A 21,585-nucleotide genomic window follows, 5' to 3' on the forward strand; every position below is an offset into this window, starting at 1 on the left:
TATTCTCTTAACTTTGATACGAGTGGGTGTGGGAGTTTGGTAGATGATCAAGATTACTATCAGTTTTGTGCTTTCTCTTCAAGATTCGTAGGGAATATTCCAAGAACTTCTTCTTATCCAAGACTAGTCTCTCCATCTCACTAGATACTTAAATACAGTTTTTTTTTCTTTATTATTATATCTTTTTTCTTTAGTTGATTTATTATAATTAACTTATGGAAGAAGTTGAATCTTAGTTAATATTAGTTAATTAACTCCAATGTTTATGTTACATCTATAAATCTGTGGAAGAACACATTTTTTGTTTTATTGGATTTTTGTTATCTCTTAGAATCTACTTTGATAGATATAATTGTCGAAAATGAATAAATATTTAAATTTTTAATATTTTTTACTATAGTTATCAAACTTGAAGGGTCAACCCGGAGAACTAGCTAACTAATTTTAAAACTGAACTAATTTTGCTTTTAAACCATTTACAGAAGAAAATTGATTGAACCAATTGATCTATGGTTGAAACAGTCTGACTCGTAACTGATTTTTTGATATTTTTAATTATTGATGTATCGATTAAACCAATAACCCATTTATCCAATGTCCGAGCCGAGTTTAATAACACTGCTAAAAAGGTAAATATGAAACTTTTTTTATATATAGATAAATCTTATTATTGAGATCTTTTAAGAAAAGGAATCTATTTGTTAGATTATATTATTTGATCTAAAATGCAAAAGTTGGAGTATTAGGAAGAGTTAAAGATTTCATTGTGCATAACTAGCATACGAGTGTAGTTGGCAGTAAGTTATTTGACTTGCTAGTAGGGAATAACAACCTTTTATAAAGAAATATTGCCAATCATCTTTCTCTTCTAATGGCAAGTGGGAGTAAAAGTATCGTATTTTAACCTTTTTTTTACCATAAAAAAATTACCTTCAATTTGATAAATATTATTTCTTTAATTACAATATTATTTCTTTAATTACCTCTTATAGAAAAGTAAAAAAACATATATATTAATGTTTCAATCTGATGTATTATATTCAAAAAAGTACGTTTGACTAAGTCAGAAACAATAATTTAATTAATGAAAAAGTACTAGTTGTAATATTACTATTAGCCAGAAAAGAAGAATCTATCAGAGAGAGAGACAGAGGAATTATTTTTCTTTTTCTTTTTTTTTATTTTCTTTTTTCTTGAAAAGAAGGCGTCCATATGATATGCATGTGCAAGTGAGCTACCATCTCCAAGAAAAATTACACAGAACAATAATATTGTACATCTAATGTGGGGCACAAAATTCCGTGATTAATGACCAAACGTCAACATAATTACATTTAATAATATAATAAATTAGCAAATATTTTATTCCCTAATATAATAATAATTTTTTTTTTTAAAAGAGCAATCTATAGTTAAGGAGCCATTCATTGTTTCTGGTAAAAGATCTTGTAATTAATAAATCAAACATCATCTCATCATTCATGAAAATACAGTATCCTTTCTGCCTACAAAAGGAAGTAAGAAACATTCCATTCATTCAATTATCATACCAAAATAAAATATTTATTGTTCAGATAATCTGTCAAGTCCCTAATTAAGCAGACAAATGAAAACAGCATCTCTAGCTATATGTCTATGGACCAAATTTCCTGGCATTAGAGCTTCTTTGAAATCATTATTATTGTTGTGATCTTAATTTTGCAAATACAATTGGCTTAATACGAAAATTTCACTCTATACTTTTGGAGATTGTCCTTCTGGCCCTTTGAACTTTGCAGAATTTAATTATGATCCTGTTTTTTTATATTTCCATAATAACTATGCCTTTGGTCAAAATAAAAGGCCAAAATAAAATGTGAGTGAAAAATTATGTTTGAACCCAGCAAAATTATCTCATTTTGGCAAAAGACATATACCATTTAATTAGAAACAAATTGTTGCAACATAGACAAACCATAAATTTCATCCGTTTTCTTCACCTGTTAAAATAGAACAAAAACCAAAAACAGTTTTTCTTTATGAAGGAAAAAAAAAATAAAAAAATAAAAAAAAAAAAAAAACCAATTAGGGCATAATGGCCTGCAAGACTCACGAGGAGCCATACAACAAACAGAAACTGTAATGGATTAACTTGATTATTTCAATAACTGCCCATTTGATGGCCTACAACACCTATTCTGATGGGGCACCAATATTCAAGTTTCCTTTTAAACCTATACAGTCAAGCTCAAAATGGAGACCAGTTCTAACAGTTTTTGAATGGAAAAGGATACAAAAGAACACCAAACAGAAAACACTATGTATTTTTCATTTTATCTAAACAGTAACTTTACACAAAATGTCTCCTACATGATCCTATGTACTCTTAATTATCACTCATTACATCATGCCTACAAAAATTCGAGCGCATCACTGAAAATACCTGGGACTTAATAGCCTGAAAGAATGACAATGTTTCCATATTTCATTCTGATACTACAGCTGTGGTTCATTCTCACTGACAGGATGATCTGATAGAGTCCCCTCTGACGATATCTCCTCTACATCAGGTTGTTCTGTCTGGGAAGGATCTGACTGTGTCTTGCTAGAATCACCACTATCATGTTGGTTTGATTTATCTTCTGCAAGCGTGACCTGTGCTTCAGGAGGCAAGCTCTCAGTATCCTTACTTTTCTGTACAGCATTTTGTGAATCTGAAACTCCTACTTGGTCATCAGACTTTGATAAGGGAAGCTTGCTTTCAAGGAAGCTAGAGCTTGTCATGCCTGAACTAGATGGCAAATGTGGGCCTGGAGCCACACAGGATGCTACCAATTGAAGCACTTCTGGAGATGGAGACAATCCCATGGTTGTTTTCTTTGGTAGGTTTAAATAAGAAGATGATGCCAATGACTGCATCATGTTTAAATTAGGAAAACGAGAACTTGATTCACATTCATTCCATGAAAGCCCCGAAGTTCCAGGAATTACAGGTGCTGGTGATTGAAACGTTGGAGCCAGTGAAACAGACGATGAAGCTGTATTGCTGCTAGGAATGCTGCTTTTAAGATACTGCATGCTTCCCGCAATGTCTTGTGGGAACTGCCTAAACATTTGTGATCTCCGCTTCTTTTTCTTCTTCAGAGTTCGTCTTGGATCCTTTGGTTGGGATGGAGGTGGACCCGGTATAATAAAAGGAGGAATTGTCGGGTTATTTTCTCCATAAAGTACACGAACTGATTGAGCTATTGCTGATACAGTTGGTGGCAGGTCAGGTTCTGGCGGTTTAGCAGGAGTACTTACAGCTTCCCTAAGCCAATGAGGTAGCTTGTTCTTTGAAGAACTGCTGCCAACTACTTCTTTCCCCTTTGAATGGGAAATGTTTAGCTCCTTATTCTGTTCTGGAAACAAAGCTGAACTACTGGACTCACCATTTCCAACATTATTTTGGGACTCCCGCAATATATTTAATGATCTATCCAGAAGACTCGGCAACTTCCCATGCTTCATGAAGCCTTGTTCCTCCTCTCTTCGCTGTAAATCAAAGCTGCCAGAGCAATTTAAACCTAGAGAGCCTAAGTTGCTTGCTCCAAAAGAATTAAGCAGAAATGGCATTTCACTAGAAACAGTTGAAGAAGAGGGTCCAGCACAAGAATCTCCAGCAAAATTTGTACGAAATTTGTCGGGATTCCAAGTTGGAATAGGGCCAAAATGTTCATTTTGCAAACCAAGTTGATCTGATGGCTCATGTGGCATGCTTGTAGACAGATCACCAAAGCCCAGTTTCATGTCAGTCAGATGGGCCTGGAACTTTGGTGGTGCAACAAGTCTACTGCCATGCAATGCCCGTGCCATCATTCCTTCAGGAATACCAGGGAACATGGATGCTTTAGAGGATTTTGCCTGCTTAATCATCTTTGGCCCTGAGAATGTAGGCGCATCCAAGATCTTCATCTGTTCCTCCTCCCACCTAGCTGCCAAATCTTCTGCAGCTTTATACTTTGAGAATCTTAACCTGGGGTCTTTAAGCATGGCATCCCAATTACCCCGTCCATGTCTACGAACTCCAATCCAAAGAAAATCAAGTTCATCTTCAGCCCAGCCATCTGCCCTTGATTTCTTTCTATACAAGCTATTTGATGCGGACCCAGTTCTCATCATTATGTTTTCAAGAACCCTTCTATGGTTTTCAGGAAATGGTGGATAGGCAGATGGTATCTGACCCAAACCCAGCATGGGAGGCATCTCCTTGTCTACCTGATTATATCTTGGCGCATCCTGATAGGGGAATTTCAAATTGGGCAACAAAGGCATCGCTGGAAGGTCTTGCACAGAGTCATTTACAGATTCAAGTCTGCTCCCAAGTGATAAGCTAGGCAATAAGTCATGTGCAATTGGCATGCTTTTAGCAGGAACTGAGAATCTGGGCCTCAACTTCTCATCAAAAGGTAAATTCGGAAGCGACATTTTTTCCTGGAAATCAGCAAAGCTTGAGCTATAACTCTCGAAACGATCAGAACTCTTTCCTTGTGGGACAGGCGGAGGACACTGAAAAGGAAAAGATTATAACATTGTATAACAATCTGCATGAGCAAGCTCCAATTTTATAGAAGTTGGAAAAGTCTATACATCTGCATGCATGATTATGGCATGTGTGCGCACGGAGATAAAGAGAGAGTACCTGTCTAAATGGGAGCCAACCATCTGACAAACTATTTTTGTGGTGCTGTTGCAAGATTTCTGCAGGTGCATCTTGAAATTTTAGTTTGTCTGGGGAAATCTCCTGACACTTTACATCTGTCTCAAGAGAAGCTCCAGAGGAAGGAGGCAGACTAAATGGAAAGTCAGGTCTGGTTGCTAGCTTGCTTAGTCTATTATTAGATCTTGAAGAGTTTCTGTGTGATGACTCTAATTGATTAGCATTTGGAGCACATAGACCTAGAACAGGTAACAAGTTGTAGTTTGTGGGGTTTGCACCCGGATTTTTGTGACTAGGAAGAACGACTTCAGCAGAAGGGTGGCCAAGAGAATTAACGGAGAGATCCAGATGACTGCTCATTTTATGCTTTGCAATCCGACCCAGCCTTAAGGTTGAATCAGCCTTAGTCTTTGATGTATCAAATGGCTGTGGGAATTTATTATCCTCCAAGTCAATTACTGAAGACTTCTCTCTGACATTTTGAACCAACTCCATCGCTCGATCCTTGTCTCTCTCATTGGCGGGTGGACAATGAGATTGAGGATGTGACTCAGGTATAGGAACCCCGTCATTGAGGCAGTATTCTTCAAAAGCATTCCGTTGCGCAAGCCGTTGTTTTTGTCTAGCACGAAGTTTAGCACTGTGCAAAGAAAAGTAAATTACACAATCTACAATCAGAGTTAAACATTCCCTACAATATTTGTTTTTGTCTAGCACGAAGTTTAGCACTGTGCAAAGAAAAGTAAATTACACAATCTACAATCAGAGTTAAATATTCCCTACAATATTTTGCTTTTTGATTCAATGTGCATGACATTTTTCTCATTTAATATTTTTCCTACACAAGCTAAATTCTTTATTTTAAGGATGAATGTTGTTCCATCAATCTTTCATTAGCTAACCCACATCTTTTAAAAGGGTTTATAATGATTATGGTTTTAAATTGATAAAATTTCTTCTTTCTTTTGATTTGTGGAACTTCAAACTAATGTTACCTTTTCCTTTTTCATTTTTTTTTTATTCAAGCTGAAGCCCTTATGTTAGGCATTTTTTAATATTTTTGAATGTAAGCTAATAATATATGAACTATTTTGTCATTCTTTCTAATCTCATTTGTTTCACTCATGTGCAACATTTTTTCAGCCATCAAGATCTCACTACAGTTTTATGCTGAATAATCGAAACTTCTTTCCATAAACATACGGTCCATCTGATAATTGCTGGTAGCAACTGCTTTAGGAAATTGTAATATCAGCACTCTATTGATGTCTCAAGTTAACATGCTCATGTTGACAATTGAACAAAACTTGACTTACTACTTCATTTTCAAAGCTCGTCCAGCTGGTGTATATTCGCGCTCTGGCTCCGGCTCTGGCTCGCGTTCCTCTTCACCAGCACTCTGCTTTAGCACGAAAAAAAAATGGAACTACAATCATAAGAAAATTAAAACAACAAGAGATTACATGGTCACGGATGGCAACCTTGAAGGTTACAATTGAGGGATTTGCAATGCCATTTGGAAGATGTCATGCAGGAGTTCGTTTCGAAAACACTGGGTTGGTACTATTATGTAACTTGTGAGAGAAGCTATTGTTATAAGCAATGCAATTATGGGACTCGTTCAAACTGAAGGAATTGGAAATGTGAAGGTAGGAGAAAAGTTGTGAGAAAAAGAAAGAAACATATATTTGGCACGCACTAATCTTGCATGGACCAAACCTCAGAAAGATATAGCACTCACTTAACTTGAGGAAATGAACACCACAAACCTTGAAGGAACTGCTTTTGAATGAGAATCAAGTCCGCTATTGACAATTTTTGCAGTTGAAATAAATTATTTCTGGAGTTTGCAATTTATGTTCATACTTGAATGAATTGAAAATAAAATGCGAGTGGAGATTTCATCATCACAAACTATAAAAGAAACATGAGCGTTTGGTTGCATGCATGCATACAAATGTGCAAGGAAGGACATGGATTTCACGAACAAAAAATGCACATACAAAAAAATGAATTTTTTTAATAAAAAAAAAAAAATCTGCTCTATTTGTGTCTGAATATGAATTCCAAAGTCTGGAATGGGCTATAACAAAGGAATGAAAAAAAGTGGTATAGAAAAAGAAATTAATTTATGGCTTTGACTTTGTAACCGACATCATTAGAGATCCTTTAGCCCAGTCTTCATTGGGACATAACTGACGTTAGCAAAAAGAATTCATCCAACAGAAAATATTTTTAATAGCCTTAGGTAAGTGATTTGTTCTTACAGCGGAAGCAAATAAATTGTACCTCACTCAATGTTTCACTCGGATGCGGAGCATAAGCTTCCCTGTAAGAAACAGCTTTCCTCAGGCGCTTTCCTCGACCAAGAGCTGCTTCCTCCTCATTTTGATATTTCTCCCATCTAAAACCCAGTAAACCATACAAGAAGATTTTAGAGTAAATAATTCCATTCAAAGTCTGACAAAAACAGAAAGTTCGTAAAATCAGAGCATGTTCCATAAATTTAATAAAGCTTAATTGAGAGCAATAGAATGCAAATGTAGCTACGAAATTAATCAGAATTATATTCCATCAAGCTGTATTACCATATAAAAACACAAACTCAGATCGTACTTGGTTTTAAATTGTTCATTGAAGAGAAGAAAAGGGAGAGTGGAGAGAAGAAAGAGGAATAATTAAATTCCATTTTGGTATTGAAATAGGAATGAGTGCTTCCTCCTCATTTTGAACTTTTCCGATCTAAGAACCTAGTAAATCATACAAGATTTAGGTTAAATCACAGTAATTAAGTCTGACAAGAACCGGAATCTTGTGCAATTATAGCACGTTTCATAGATTTAATGAAGCTTAAATAGCGTAATAGACCCAATTTTTTAGACCATTAAATCGGAATCTTATTCCATTAATTCTAAAAACACGAATGTAGATCATGTTTAGTTCCAATCATTAATTGTTCAGAGGAGAAAAAAAATGGGAAGATGGAGAAAAAGGGTTTCTAATTAATTAAATTTCATTTTTATTACAAAATATAAATTTGTACTTCTAACCTCATTTATGATTGGTCAAGCTGACTAAGGAATTGATAGAATTTCACTCATTAAACTGGAAAATACAATCTAGAACAAGCATGGCCTTAACTAAGTAGGATTCACCCAAAATGCTTCAACCATTTTGTCCACTTTTCATCTACCGTTGAAGTTCAATTTCATGTTTCGTAGGTATTACATTCAAGTTCTTATATGAATAATATTATATAAATTATATTACTATCCTTGAATAGGTAAGCTTTTTCTTTAAGGTAAAGTGTGAAACTGATTGTTCATTGTGCCCACTAAAATCATGTTTTCTTCATTATCAAAACAAATGATGCAAGACATCATGTAAAAAATGTATTGTGGGAGAAAAATTAAAATTAAGGTTCCATTTTAAATTTTGAGTTTGTTAATTAGGGAAATGAGTTTCTGTATAACCTCAGAAGCAGAAACTTAAGTATAAGGATTGCCAAGTTTCAGGTGGGAATTTAAGTTTGAGTATTCTCTCTGAGTTTAGGTTTTGAGGGAATTTGCTAGTAAAGAAAGAGGACAATTGTATAAAGAACAAAGAATAAGATAGAGAAATTCAAGTCTGAGGCACCAAATATAATCAACAAACCAAAGCTAGAAATTCCGAAATATATTCGTCCCTCAGTAGGAAAATATTACAGATATAGTTATAACCATATAAACCAGTGTCCTATTCCTAGAAATAAATTAAAAGAGAAATTTGAACGTCAATTAAATAAAAGCAAAAAAGATAAAGTACGTCAAACTTATAAGCTCCCAAAAAATCATCAATGAAACAAGTGATAATAGCCGGATTTCGAACATTGTCCACTACAATAACTTAATTCTTGCTTTCAAAATAAAAATAAGAACCATAAAAACCACCCTAATATTACAAATAACCTAATGAAGCATTAATAATTTTTATTTAAAAAATGACATACTTTTCAATCAAAAGAATCCATAAATTTTCCAGTCTCATTAGCTTCAATTTTGGACTTCAATGATAAAATGTGTCAAAAGAAAGGAAACATGGCTTATTATGACCACCAAGCTAAAAGCTAGCAAATTTGGATTCCGTACGGAAAGGAAAATAATTTATGCGTAAGAAAATCCATATAACGAAAATTAAAATCGTGGAAATAATTTATCTAATCTAACGAAAACCAAAATCTTGTGGAAATACTTTATCTAATCCCATGAACATTTAACTATTGATTTTTGTTTCATAGAAAAGCCTTGATTTGTCAATAGTTGTTAGTGAATGTTCTTCAATCTGTTAAGTGGAAAGCAAATATTTATTAACAATGATCTATAAGAAAATTCTGATAGACATTGTCAATCGGTCATAATTTAATACTCTAAATTCAGCTTTCTTGCTGCAGGATAATTCAAGACTAATTAAGAAATTTTCTTTTAGTTTCCTTCTTTATTTAGGATTCTTAATTAAATTAAAGAATGTCAATTAATCAGGAAATAACTTCAATTTTCCTTCTTCATTTAGGATTTAGCTAAATAGGAATACTATTCAGTCTAGGAGTATTAGCTAATTAGGAATACTTGTCACTACACACCCTTGATTTGCATGGTGAAGGGATGAAGATTGAAGTAGCTGATCTTCATGGAGAAATGCAGCATATTATTTAGATTGGGGAATAACAACATTGATAGATGTTGATGATCCTAAGGAGAATGAAAAGGAGAAAGAAGTTCCATATTTTGATGATCAAATCAGTGAAGGAAGCAACAAGGACCTTATGGAACCAATCTATGATGTGTATAATGATGGAGAAGAGCAAGAAATTAATCTAGTTTCTAGCCAAGGAGAAAATACTGCCATTCAGCAGGTTCTTATTACACCTAAAATAGAAGAACAAAAAGATTGGAACATTGAAGGTGGAAAAACAAAGGAAGATTGTTATTCTTCACAAAAGTATTTACTCGTGGATGTTGATAGCATAAAACTGCCAAAAGCAGATTGTTTGAAGCAAGTAGTCCATGGAGTTGAATATACATCTTCAAGCAAGAAGGCTAGTGCAAACACGAAAAATTCTTTTTGTTGAACCAGCTTTGCTTGCTCAAAAAAATGATAGATTATTTGAATGGCTTGTGATGTTGGTTGCCCTTGCAAAAGCCTTAAGCACGTGGTATTCTAAGGAGAAGTTGGCACAAATTGATCCTATTCTCATGGCTGAAATATCTAAGATTTTCTTGTCGAAGCCGAGTTCTCTTCAAACCTGGGGAGAATGATGCAGGAGCATTCAAGACTAATTAAGAAGTTTTCTTTTAGTTTCCTTCTTTGTTTAGGATTCTTAATTAAATTAAAGAATGTCAATTAATCAGGAAATAACTTTCAATTTTCCTTCTTTATTTAGGATTTAGCTAAATAGAAATACTATTCAGCCTAGGAATATTAGCTAATTAGGAATGCTTTCATTATAGAATTAGGATTTCTCCTAACTAATACAGATAGGACAGCAACAAGTAGTTTTGGATATTGTTTTTTATCTATGAATTCAGAATTTTAATTCTAAGAGTTTCTTTGAAACCGATATGTTATTTTGTTCCAACCAAAATCATCCTATTCTAGCCTAGTTGTTGACAATTAATTGCCCTATATTCTTCCCCTGCGTCATTTCTTCAAATTCTCTTTTAGTTCTAAAAGTTATAGTTAAACCTATTTTCTCTTCCTTCTTGCCAAACAAGGGATGCATCCCATGAACAACAGGACATCTCAATTCATGATAATTTCTATATGGCAGGGGTTCAGGAGTTATTAATTATATGCAGCCTCCAGCCTCCCATCCCCCCCTTGCTTTGGAAATTATTTCTATGCTTAAAACCAATGAAATCAAATCAAACTCGTGTAACCTTACTATTGTACCATGGTTATCCTCACAAACATCCCATGTTTAATTAATTTAGAAAATACATGGAAGTCAAATTGGAGAAAAACAGATATTTACATACCCTCAGGTTCCAAAGTCAAATCAAGATCTTCAGAAAACTATACTTGCCATTGTTTACTAGAATTTTAAAGCATTAAAGGTCAAGAGCAACTTCCGCTTACCACGCTTCTCCAAGTTTGGAGAAGCACAGTAATTCAATTGTCTAGTGATAGACAGCCTGTATGAGTCGAAGTAATAAAAAACTAATTTAACGTATACCATTACCTGCATGAGCCACATGTTTCATAAGATAAAAGCACCATCCAATATTTTCTAGATATTAAATATTTTAAGACATTTGCATTCTCTCATTGCTCCCTGCATTGTTCTCACATTTGTGGCTACTGTAACTAATCTACGACCCCCATACTTGGGGTTGTCAGAGTAAAAAATGCTATCATCGATCCCACATGGTCAGATCTCAGCAAAAAGTATCAATTTCATAATTTTGTCACTATTATAGTACCAATATGCATCGCCTCTTTCATTTCTCAATGCCTTTCGAAGATTTATATCAACCATCATGGGACAAAAAATCTTGAAGATATAGTTCTATCAATATTTAAAAAGATGTCAAAAGAAATTTCATGTCAGTGGCAGCAAATTGAGGATATACAAGCTGCCTTAGACTTCTTCAAATTTTTGCCTCATAAATGATTTCCCTCTTGCAAATAGGTTGGCACAGACTGAAACAATTTTTTCTTTCTCACATGGCAAAATAACATTATAAATTTAATTTCTTCTTTACAGTATGTGAATTGAGGAAAAATAAATACATGAAGGTGTAAAAACTGTGACCAAAGGTAAAAGCTCCTCACCTTGAGCGCAGAAGCCTGTCCCATTCATTTTCTTCAGTTACAGTGATTGGATCCTCTTTCCTCTCGGGATTTTGTCCGGAAACATCATCAGCCATGACAGAAGGTGATTCGGCTCCAACTTGCTCTTCTGTTGTTTCATCATTCCATTCCACTGACTGCTTGGGAGAAAATTGGGTTATTTTTTTATCCAAAAAAAAAACAAAAGCGGGATTTCATTTCTTTGTATTCCTTGTTAGATGATTCACTAAAAATATACGCTGGAAAAAATAAATAAATAAATAAAATAGTGAAGCAAAATCCACAACCAAAATTAGGGAAAAAATTGCACTAAATACATTAAAAACCATGAGTAGCATCTCAAGACCCAGAGACAGTTCTGAAAGGGCTAGTTTATGGCAAAAAGGGGTGGAGGCAGGTAAATAAAGAAAAGTTTGAGAAAGACCAAGAAAATCAAAGGACAAAATATGGTTTCCATAATTTTCTTCGCAGTGAATCAATACATTTTTCGAATGAGTGAATTAAGATAGAACACAAACTTGCACTGGAAGGAATAAATCTGGAAAACAACATTATGAGTTCCTGTAGTCCAATATTGATAACCTTTCCTATTAAACAAGAGCTTAATATGAAATTCGACACCAAGATTCCTCTAAAATTGATAGTATATTCAATTTTAACCACTAAATTGTTAGGAGAAAAATTCAATACAGAGAGAGGTATCCCCTAAACGTTTATAAGCAGATTCACCTCATACACATTTCTGAGATAGTGGTGACTAGCAGCGAGTGAGGAGCATCTATAAAGCAATTCCTATTGCAACCATTCAACCATCTCAGAATTGATGCTAACATATCTACTTCACTAAATTCAGCTTTAGACAAGCTGGAGTAAATTCAAGTCAAGTCAGACGATTCCAACAAACATTTCGATACAAGGAAACTGCCAAATCCATTACAAAAGCAAATGTGGCAAATGATGTAGACAGCATGGAGCTCAAGAAATAGTACATTTCAACGGTTACAAACTTAGTGATATGGCCTAGATTCCATCAAAGTAACCATAGGAGCAGGCAGGACTTAGAATTCAGTTAACCAAACTGAACTGCCAAACTAATCAAACTTGTTTACACCCCTAAATAGTTTATTGCAATGAACTGCATATGCTAAAAAACTAACCTAACCAAACCAAACATATTTCAATTTGGTTATTCAGTTATTTTTCAGTAATTGATAGAAAAATAATTAGAGAAAAACATTATCACAATTACATATTACGAGAAAATTTATTATAGAACTGAATACTAAAATATTACAACAATCAAGTGCCTCACATATCTGTCCTCCCAACTTACTCCAAGGGCTCTCTCTCGCAAACACATATTAGCTCCTCAACTGTAGTCTAGGACAGGCTTCAGGGTGGAGAATAGAATTCCATCAAGAGAAGGAAAAAGAAAAAGTTGTCCATATTGAGTAAATAAGAGTTGGACCAGCTCTACTATTACGTACATATTTGATGTTTGCACATGTATAAATTTTGTTTTCCATCTTGGTAGAGTGATGTTTGTAATTGTAAGACATAATTTAAGAATTGGTTGCAATGCCAATAATTGAATATAAACAAATATTATGCCTTCTTTTATTACCTTGATTTGGATTTTATATAATGTTTGTCATCATGCTAATATTTTGAATTTGTTGTGAATGTCAGATGTACTTTTGAAATTTTCTAGAAAAATTTATTCTTTTGCTTCTGATTCTCTCTGTAGGTGCTTGCTTGCCCCTTGTGGCTTGCACCTAGCCTTTAGAACCCTCTTTAAGCCTAGCTGTGCCTTCACCCCTAATAACTTAATTAATAATATACATACTCACTTAAAAACACCTACTATCTGCATATCTAAAATTGCTAGCTTTCATATCAACCTAAAATGAGGTTTGACTCTAATTTTGCCAACTGTAATACATCAATGCTCTGCTGGCTTTACTTTGGTCGTGTTAAATATGACAACAAAAATAGTTAGTTTGCCATAGTGAAATTCATGAATAAGTTATGCATCATATTATTTCCACAAGTATGATATATTACCTTTACAGAGCCAAGCATGTCATTCTCAAAATCCACTTCGGCAACATCGGCTGTCCCCGACTGAAGATTTGAACGGTCAAGCAATTTTGCAATTGCATTTTCATCCCAGACAATCTTGCTGCCACCATCTGTACATTTATCCTTGTAAACATCCCCTAGGCCACCACTCCTTTTCCTCTGCTTTTGCTCTATATCTGTTACAAGGTCGTCTCTGTTGTTATTACCTTCACCAGTATCTTTCCCATTGATGCTAGAAGAATCACTAAAAAGTTCCTCTGTTCCCCACCGTAGAATATCTTCCACTTCCTTCTGAGTTCCAGACTTATTAACAAAAAGCTGGTCAAGCATCAATTTCTTTTTAGCAAGCTGCAAGATGCGTTCTTCAACACTAGCACGAACAACGAGTCGATACACCAAAAGCCTATTTGACTGTCCAATACGATGTGCCCGGTTCATTGCTTGGATATCAGCATGTGGATTGAAATCAGAATCATAAATGATGACAGTGTCAGCTGTTGCCAAATTAATTCCAAGGCCACAAGACCGCGTTGATAACAAAAACACAAATCGGCTTTTATCTTGGTTGAAACGAGATATTGCTGTTTGACGATCACAGACAGATACAGATCCATCCACTCTCTCATAAGTTTTAGGACCAAATTCTATAGTCAAATAATCCTCAAGTATATCTAGAAGTTTGGTCATCTGTGAGAAAATAAGAACTCTATGGCCTTCCTTATAGAATGCTTTTAGCATGGAATGCAAAAGAGTCAGCTTGGCTGAAGCTTTTATTCGCATTTCATGAAGGAATTCTAGTGACCCAGAATCGGGCTCAGTGCCTGGTATGAGATAGGGATGATTGCAAATCTTTCTCAACTGCATTACAATGTTTAGCATGGATTGTTGGGCAACACCTTTTCCAATATTCCGTAATACCTGATAGTTTTTTGTTAACATTGCACGATAATATTCGGCTTGGATAGAAGTTAACTCAACAGGAACCATTCGTTCAGTCTTGGGAGGGATATTTTGCATGGCATCCTTTTTAAGCCGTCGAAGCATATGGGGAGCAACAAGTTTTTTCAATTCCTCCACTTTTTCCGCAGTTGTAAGATCATTAAATTTCTCCTCAAATGAAGATAGAGATGGGAATGAAGCTGGCTGCAAGAAATTAAGTAAATTATACATCTCACCGAGGTTATTTTGAAGTGGGGTTCCAGTCAAGAGAACACGGTGTTGGAAAGAGAATGTATTGAGCAAGCTAAACAGCTTGCTCTCTGAATTCTTTAGACGGTGGCCCTCATCCACCACGAGAACTTCCCAGGGAACTCCACGTAAATGCGAGGAGTCGGCAAGAACCATTTCATATGTAGTTAAAAGAACATTAAATTTATAAGCAGCAGTTTTCTTATTAGTCTCGTTTGGATCACTACCATGCCACTCGTATTGGCGAATTATGGCCCTAGCTTTTGCACACCCATGATATTCCACGACATTTAAGTTAGGAGCCCACAGTGCAAACTCAGCAACCCAGTTAGGCATTGTGGAAAGCGGAACTAAGACCAAACAAGGCAAAGAAGCTTTGAACTCAAAATACAGTGATGAAATAAAAGCACAAGCAGATACTGTTTTCCCAAGCCCCATCTCATCAGCAAGGATCACATTTTTTGATCTGTACCAGCATTTCCGCAGCCAATTCAATGCTTCAAGCTGATGGGGAAACAAGGAACCACCTTTTAGCTCCTTAGGTTGCTCTGTGAGAGTACAAATCTCATTTTGATGACCATCAACTCTTCCCATTTTTAGATCACTCTTTGTAGAATCTTTTGCCAATGTTTGCTGTTCTAGCTGATCAAACAGATCAATCAGATGTCGAGATGTTAACAGAACAGGTTCATCCAGTCTTTCCCAAGTGCATTCATCATAAGGAAGGCCATTCCATTTTACAAAAGCTTCCTGTGTACCATCTCTGGAAGCACGTAGAGCAATTACTCGCTGAGGCTGCTTCCACTTTTCCTCACATATATTTAAAACCGCTGTTCCATACTTTGCCTTGTAATTTTCCAGTTTTCTCTTTGCAAGAACTTTCAGCTGAGATTCAGAAATCCAACTATTGTGTATATGAGACTTCCCCATCCACTTAACTAAGAATTCATATGATATTGTATCCCCATTACCACATGTATGTTCTGTTGAGGCAGGCCCTGGAACTTTATTTTCACATTCACTTCTCATTTTCATTTCAACATCTGCTTCTTTTCTGACTTTGATTTCAGGAGATAAATGTGGTTCATGATCCTTGGAAACTGCAACCACATCTTGACTTTTCAAACAAAAATCAATATTATCCTCTGTCACCACCTTTTCAGGTTGTTTTAGAGAATCTATAGTTTCTGCAGACTCTTTTTGGTCTTCAACATTCATCCTTTTAGAATCTGAACCCTTGTCCTCTTTCCCCACTATATCCTTGAAATTTCCTCCTTTACAATCTTTACTGGCAGATCTTTTATATACATTTATTTTTTCCACTTTGATGTCATTCTTCATGCTTTCACCCCTGTCAAAAATTTGGTCGATGCCAGGACAGCCCTCTGCAAGATTTTCAGCAACTGCTACATCTGAATCAATATCACAACTAGAATTTTCATCTCTATTTTGAGTTTCTGGAATAAGCAATTCATCAGAAGGCAGGTCATCTGTAGCAATCAAAGATGCAGAAGGTGAAGAACTTGAATTATCACCTTGAATTCGACATCCCAAAACTCGATCGACCTGTTATTTAAAGATAAATGGCAAATTAAAATCTGTGAATAGTTGCAAACTCAAGATGAAAGCACTATTCTTCATAAAAGACACAAATAGAATAAATTTTATGAAATTTTTCAGTAGGAGTTAATTGACCTGTAGAAGTTCAGGGATAACGACATCATCGCATATTCGAGTTTCATCTGTATGACCTCCAGCTTTACATGACTCATTTGATGGGTGCACAAGTTCCTCAGGAAGCTTCTGATAAAAAAAAATGCATCAAATTGTGATAATCATACAGAAAAGTTTTCCTTTCCTGACAAAAGCCTTAGAAATGACAATAATAGCATTCTATGGCAACAAAACTTATAATATCCTGAAGATGACAAAGATCACTAGACATGAAATTTAGGTGCATGAATGGAAAATAGTCAGCCCAAAGTAAAAGCCAAAAATAATATCATCAAGAGCAAACTGAACTTCCAACTAATACACCGCATACGCCCAAATTAAGAGTGGATAACAGAAATTTCATGTAGTTAGGTAATCAATAAAAAATGAGATGTAAAATAAGGGCAGGAGTTGCAAAATGTTAAAACAATGGAATGAAGACAGAGGAAGTCCACAAATGAATACGTTGTACCAACCACTACTTCACTAACTACCAAGGTGTTTTATGCTCTGAGAAGAAATTTCCAAGGAATCCGCTTGGAAAGGAAATAACCAACAGAACCTAATAGAAACCATAAATAATCCAAAGAAAAAGATACCTCATTCTTTCCCCGCGAATCTACATTCTTGGTTCCAACATCATTCTTCGACAAAGATGTAGAACCCCCGTTACTCAATTTTTTCCGTTTCTTCTGCAATTTACTACTTCCAGGAGGAGTAGTATTATTGGCTTTTGATCCCCGTTTCTTAGAAGCACATTTCCCCTTGTCAGTCTTATGCTTCTTTACACTGTCCCCATCAATGTCTTCATGTTTTCTTTTTTTGTCTTTCTTAGTGGCAGCACCAATTGCAAGAACAATTTTCTTTACTGTCAATCCATTATTGCCAGACAACTCATGCTTCCCATCAGATGCTTCATCATTTGGCCCTGATTTTGTAAGTTTAGAATGAGACGAAGTTTCCTCAGCAAGAGAAATTGACTTCTTATCAGGTGACATAGAAGGAGACATGTCGGGTTGCTTTCCATTATCAATGTTCACAAATGATGAGGTACCCTCTATAAAACCACCAAGGGGCAGATCATTTGGCTTGGTGCTACTAGATACATCCAAGGAAGAATCTGGTTCCTTTACACAGGATTTAACTCCAAAGGTTAACACAGATTTCCCTTTGCTGGAGGATCTTCGTTTGGAAAGTATAGGGGTTCCAAAGAGCTGGGATACCTTGTCACTGTCAGACGATCTAACTCCAGTCTTCGAATTTGCTGCAATTAGTTTTGTTCTCGCCCGCTTGGAAATGGGATCCAGTTGGGTAATTGACTTAAGCGGATCACTTTTTTGGCAGCACTTAGGGCATTGCCACTTCCCCATTGGAATGCGCTTCAAGTTAGGCATCAGAATATCAAAATTAGGATATGAGGATAACATCCAATGAGTATTATTAATCTTGCAGAATTTTGGGAACAAGTCAATTACTGTAAGACAATAATATAAAACGACATACCTTAAGAGGTGGATCAAGGCACTGAAGATGGTAGACTCGGGGGCAGCTATCACAACACAACAAGTTGCCACCAAGGTCACAGATCACACATTCATAGTAATACTGAGAAAAGGATAAGACTAAACAGTCAAGATTGCAACAGACACATAAAATATAACAAACATCTATAACATGGAATAAAATCTAAAAGATTTTTAAAAAAATCTAATTGATTTTAAAAAAAATCTAATTCTCAATTCTCACACAATTATGAATTATAAAAATTCATCACTAACTTAACTAACAAGATTTGATCATTACATAATGTGTAAACATTAGAATAAACAGAGTAAATGCATCCCGAAATTTCACTGTAGCGTTGGAAACTTAAGTAAAAAGGAAGGAAAAAAGAAGAACTCTTGAAGAATGTGATGTGAACTTCAGTCAAGCCTACTATTGCAATCTTTGCTGTCCATGACTTGATAAGCTCACAAAGTAAGCTTACATACAGACAAACATGTATAGGTGTGAGTTTCTGCGTAATGTGAGTTGAGTGTGCCCCAGCCCAATATTGTGAGGTGTGTGAATCAACAGAAACAAGCCGAACTTGAGTTGTGAAGGTTCATGCAAGTTTTACTTGCATGCAAGAGTGTTTTGTTCAGGGTGTTATACATAGAACAGCATGCTGAGAGCAAAAACTTTTGGGTGTAATTGGACTAAGTTTTTGAGTGCTTGAAAGTGATTATTGATTGAATTGTTTTCATTATTAGTTTTGTAAAGGCTTGCACAGTACAATTCAGATTGCGTGTCTTTGACTATTTTATAATATTGTACTTTGTAATAAGAACAAAAAAGGAAACATTGCGAGAAGTAAAATACAAAACAGAAAGGGAAACATTTGAGAAGCAAAATTACATAGCCCCACATCCGACATATAGAGGATGTACAACATGGGAATTATGCAAGCAGATAGATGACTTGACCAAAGAGACAAATCAAACAACTCCACGCATGTTACCCTTATAGTCCAATCTTCATATTAGTATGCTTGAAAATGATCAAAATGTGGAAGCTAGCATCAAAATTAAGATGGGGAACAACCCAGACTGGTCAAAAACAGACAATTCCAAGAAATGCTGTTAGCAACTGAAAAGAGGATTCTTTGATTAAAAAAAGTAAGCAATAAACATTTATTTGCAGATAGATAAACACACGAATAGAACTTATTGCCTTTGCTAATTTAAGAATTTTCCTAACACTGATTGGAGGATATGATCAGATGAGGAGGTTTTAATATTATCACTTTGCTGGTTAAACTCAAGTTTGATCAAAATTTTGTTTATGCAGTGTGACGGAAACATTGGTGAGGCAATACCAGCACAGTATAGCAGAAGCATTAAAATCAAATCTTTATCAACCATCAGGGCTTCCTCTTAAAGATTTTAAAGATTATAAAAGTCTTCATTACAAGGATCATAAAGAACTAACAATTGCAATTAATAGCTTTTCATCATGGGAGTTTAGGATAAACAAGGAGAAGTTTACCAAACAGAATAACAAATAATAGCTCACCCCATCATTTCCCTTTTTCTTGGATGAAGATATATCAGAACTCAATTCACTCTTTGGCTTGCGTTTAGCAGCAGAAGTATTCCTGGGAGATTCCGGGGATGCTACCTTCTCTTCTTTACCATTGGAAAGAACTCGCCCATATAAAAGCTTTTTTCGTTTGCGCTTCAAGACCCAGTTTCTGTTTATCATTTTACTAGCCGCGGAACCACTATCCTTCATCTCTCAATCCACTGCATTACATTCACACCTTAAATTGACACAAGCATAGAGTGCGTTAGTGAAGGAGACCCAGGAAAGTGGCTTCATAACAACTAAGATAAACACAAGCAAAAACCTCAATGTCCCTTTCAACATTATCAAGGAATTAGGATAAACAAAAACAGGCATCAAAAAACAACAAAATAGAACATGATAAGTGTGTTACATATTACACACATCCCACTTAAAGTCAGAAAGAATAACACACCATTACAAAAATCAAGTCCATCTAAGGATGATATGAGGGACACGTCATAGCTAGCACAATCAACAAGAGCTCAGAATTGAAAGACAAACTGGCATTTGAAAATAATGCTTCAGCATGTACATCAGGCTAATGACAGCAAGCATAATTTAGTTTCTGATACTAGGCAATAGATTCATGATTACATACCAAAACCAATCAAACTTATTGACTTCAACTATCACCTTCGACATGTAAATTGACCTTGGCACGACATACCAGTGATATACCATGTTTCTGAAAAGCAATTTAAATCATCTGGAATAAACAAATACAAAATACCGACACACCAACAACCAACTATAAACATCAATAATAAACAAAGCAACCACAAGCTCTACAATGCAATCAGTTTAACAATCTAAATTAAACAATTACAATTATCAAATGTCCAGCACATACCTCTACTATCAGCGGGACTAGTCCCAAAATGAAAATTTAAAACCAGAAGAACTTAACCAATCATGCACATTTCTAACATAAACCCAAAACCCCATTCTATCAAAAGCCCAATTATCGAATCACCACGAATTCCCAAACCATCCAGCATCAACCAATGAAAGTAAAAGCAACATCTCTCAAATCAAGCAATATCACCACAGTACAGACATCATAACACATGAAAAATTAGCTCCAAGTTGACAAATTGAAAAACCCACAAAACTTAAATCAATGAACAACTAAAACAAAGACATACAACAGTACCCAGATAGGAAAACAAGCTCACCAATCAAAAATCAAAACAAAGTTTGTAACTTTTCTCCAATACTAAGATAGATTGAGAGGGAGGAACCAGTAAGACGGATATGTAGAGAAATTAGGGCATGAACGCAGAGAGACGATATGAGATATGAGAGAGAAAGGGAGAAAAGAGGGAGACATCCGCACACGCCAACAAATGGAAATAAATATAGAGAGAGTTTTTTAGAGAGAGAAAGCATACGATACGGATTCGCCGGGGTCATAGGACGGGGTTTTCACTTCTGACATGGCAGCGCATGAGAGAGAGAGAAAGAAAGCAGCCTTCCTCAAAAGTACCCAACCACTGATATTTTGCCACGTGGCTAAACCAGAGCACACGTTCCCCAAATTCTCCTTTTCCTTTTTTTTTTTTTTTCTTCTCTTTGGTTTTTCCCTCATTTTCCCTCTTCTCCAACTTCGAAGTTGAGAAAGTGAAGAAGAAGAAGAAGAAGAAAGAAAGAAAGAACGAAAGCAGCATCCAGCAACAATGGCCGCTTTTGAAGGTTACTGTTTTTAGCATGATTTTGATTTTCTGCTTTTTGTATGGCTTTCTGTTGGTTTATATTTTATAGAACTTGGAGATGAAAACCCACATATCTATATATCTACATGGAGGATCTTTTGAATAATTATTGTTATTATTTACTTGATTTGCTACTTGTAATTTATTAAATTATTAAGTTATTAAATTATCTTAAACGAATATCTAACACTCTTTTCTTGTTAGAAAATTGATCAAAGACATCTAAGGATGAAAAGTTATGTAGAATAAATTACAAAATGTGTGGATTTACAATAG

At 35.2% G+C, this 21,585-nt stretch overlaps 1 protein-coding gene across 5 annotated transcripts; it reads right to left on the bottom strand.

Moving 5' to 3' along the window:
- Positions 1-2,112: 2,112 nt before the first annotated feature.
- Positions 2,113-21,294, bottom strand: CHR4 (chromatin remodeling 4). 5 transcript variants are annotated; one of them, XM_089726595.1, is made up of 12 exons: positions 20,773-21,293; positions 19,544-19,790; positions 17,993-18,094; positions 17,089-17,868; positions 16,472-16,579; positions 16,312-16,342; positions 13,571-16,188; positions 11,489-11,643; positions 6,968-7,082; positions 5,995-6,080; positions 4,661-5,318; positions 2,113-4,527 (listed from the first exon to the last, which is right to left on the bottom strand). In XM_089726595.1, the coding sequence occupies exons 2-12, from the start codon at positions 19,760-19,762 to the stop codon at positions 2,476-2,478; spliced, it is 6,924 nt and encodes a 2,307-aa protein (XP_089582721.1). In that variant the 5' UTR covers positions 19,763-19,790; positions 20,773-21,293; the 3' UTR covers positions 2,113-2,475. The 5 variants fall into 5 exon arrangements, with proteins under 5 accessions (XP_089582721.1, XP_089582718.1, XP_089582720.1 ...); XM_089726592.1 differs by having other exon boundaries at positions 13,571-16,342; positions 20,989-21,294; XM_089726594.1 differs by having other exon boundaries at positions 13,571-16,342; positions 16,472-16,576; positions 20,773-21,294.
- Positions 21,295-21,585: the final 291 nt, after the last annotated feature.

The sequence above is a fragment of the Jatropha curcas genome, chromosome 10, assembly GCF_041381405.1.
Source record: "Jatropha curcas cultivar XTBG-Jc1 chromosome 10, XTBG_Jcur_1.0, whole genome shotgun sequence".
Taxonomy (NCBI): domain Eukaryota; kingdom Viridiplantae; phylum Streptophyta; class Magnoliopsida; order Malpighiales; family Euphorbiaceae; genus Jatropha; species Jatropha curcas.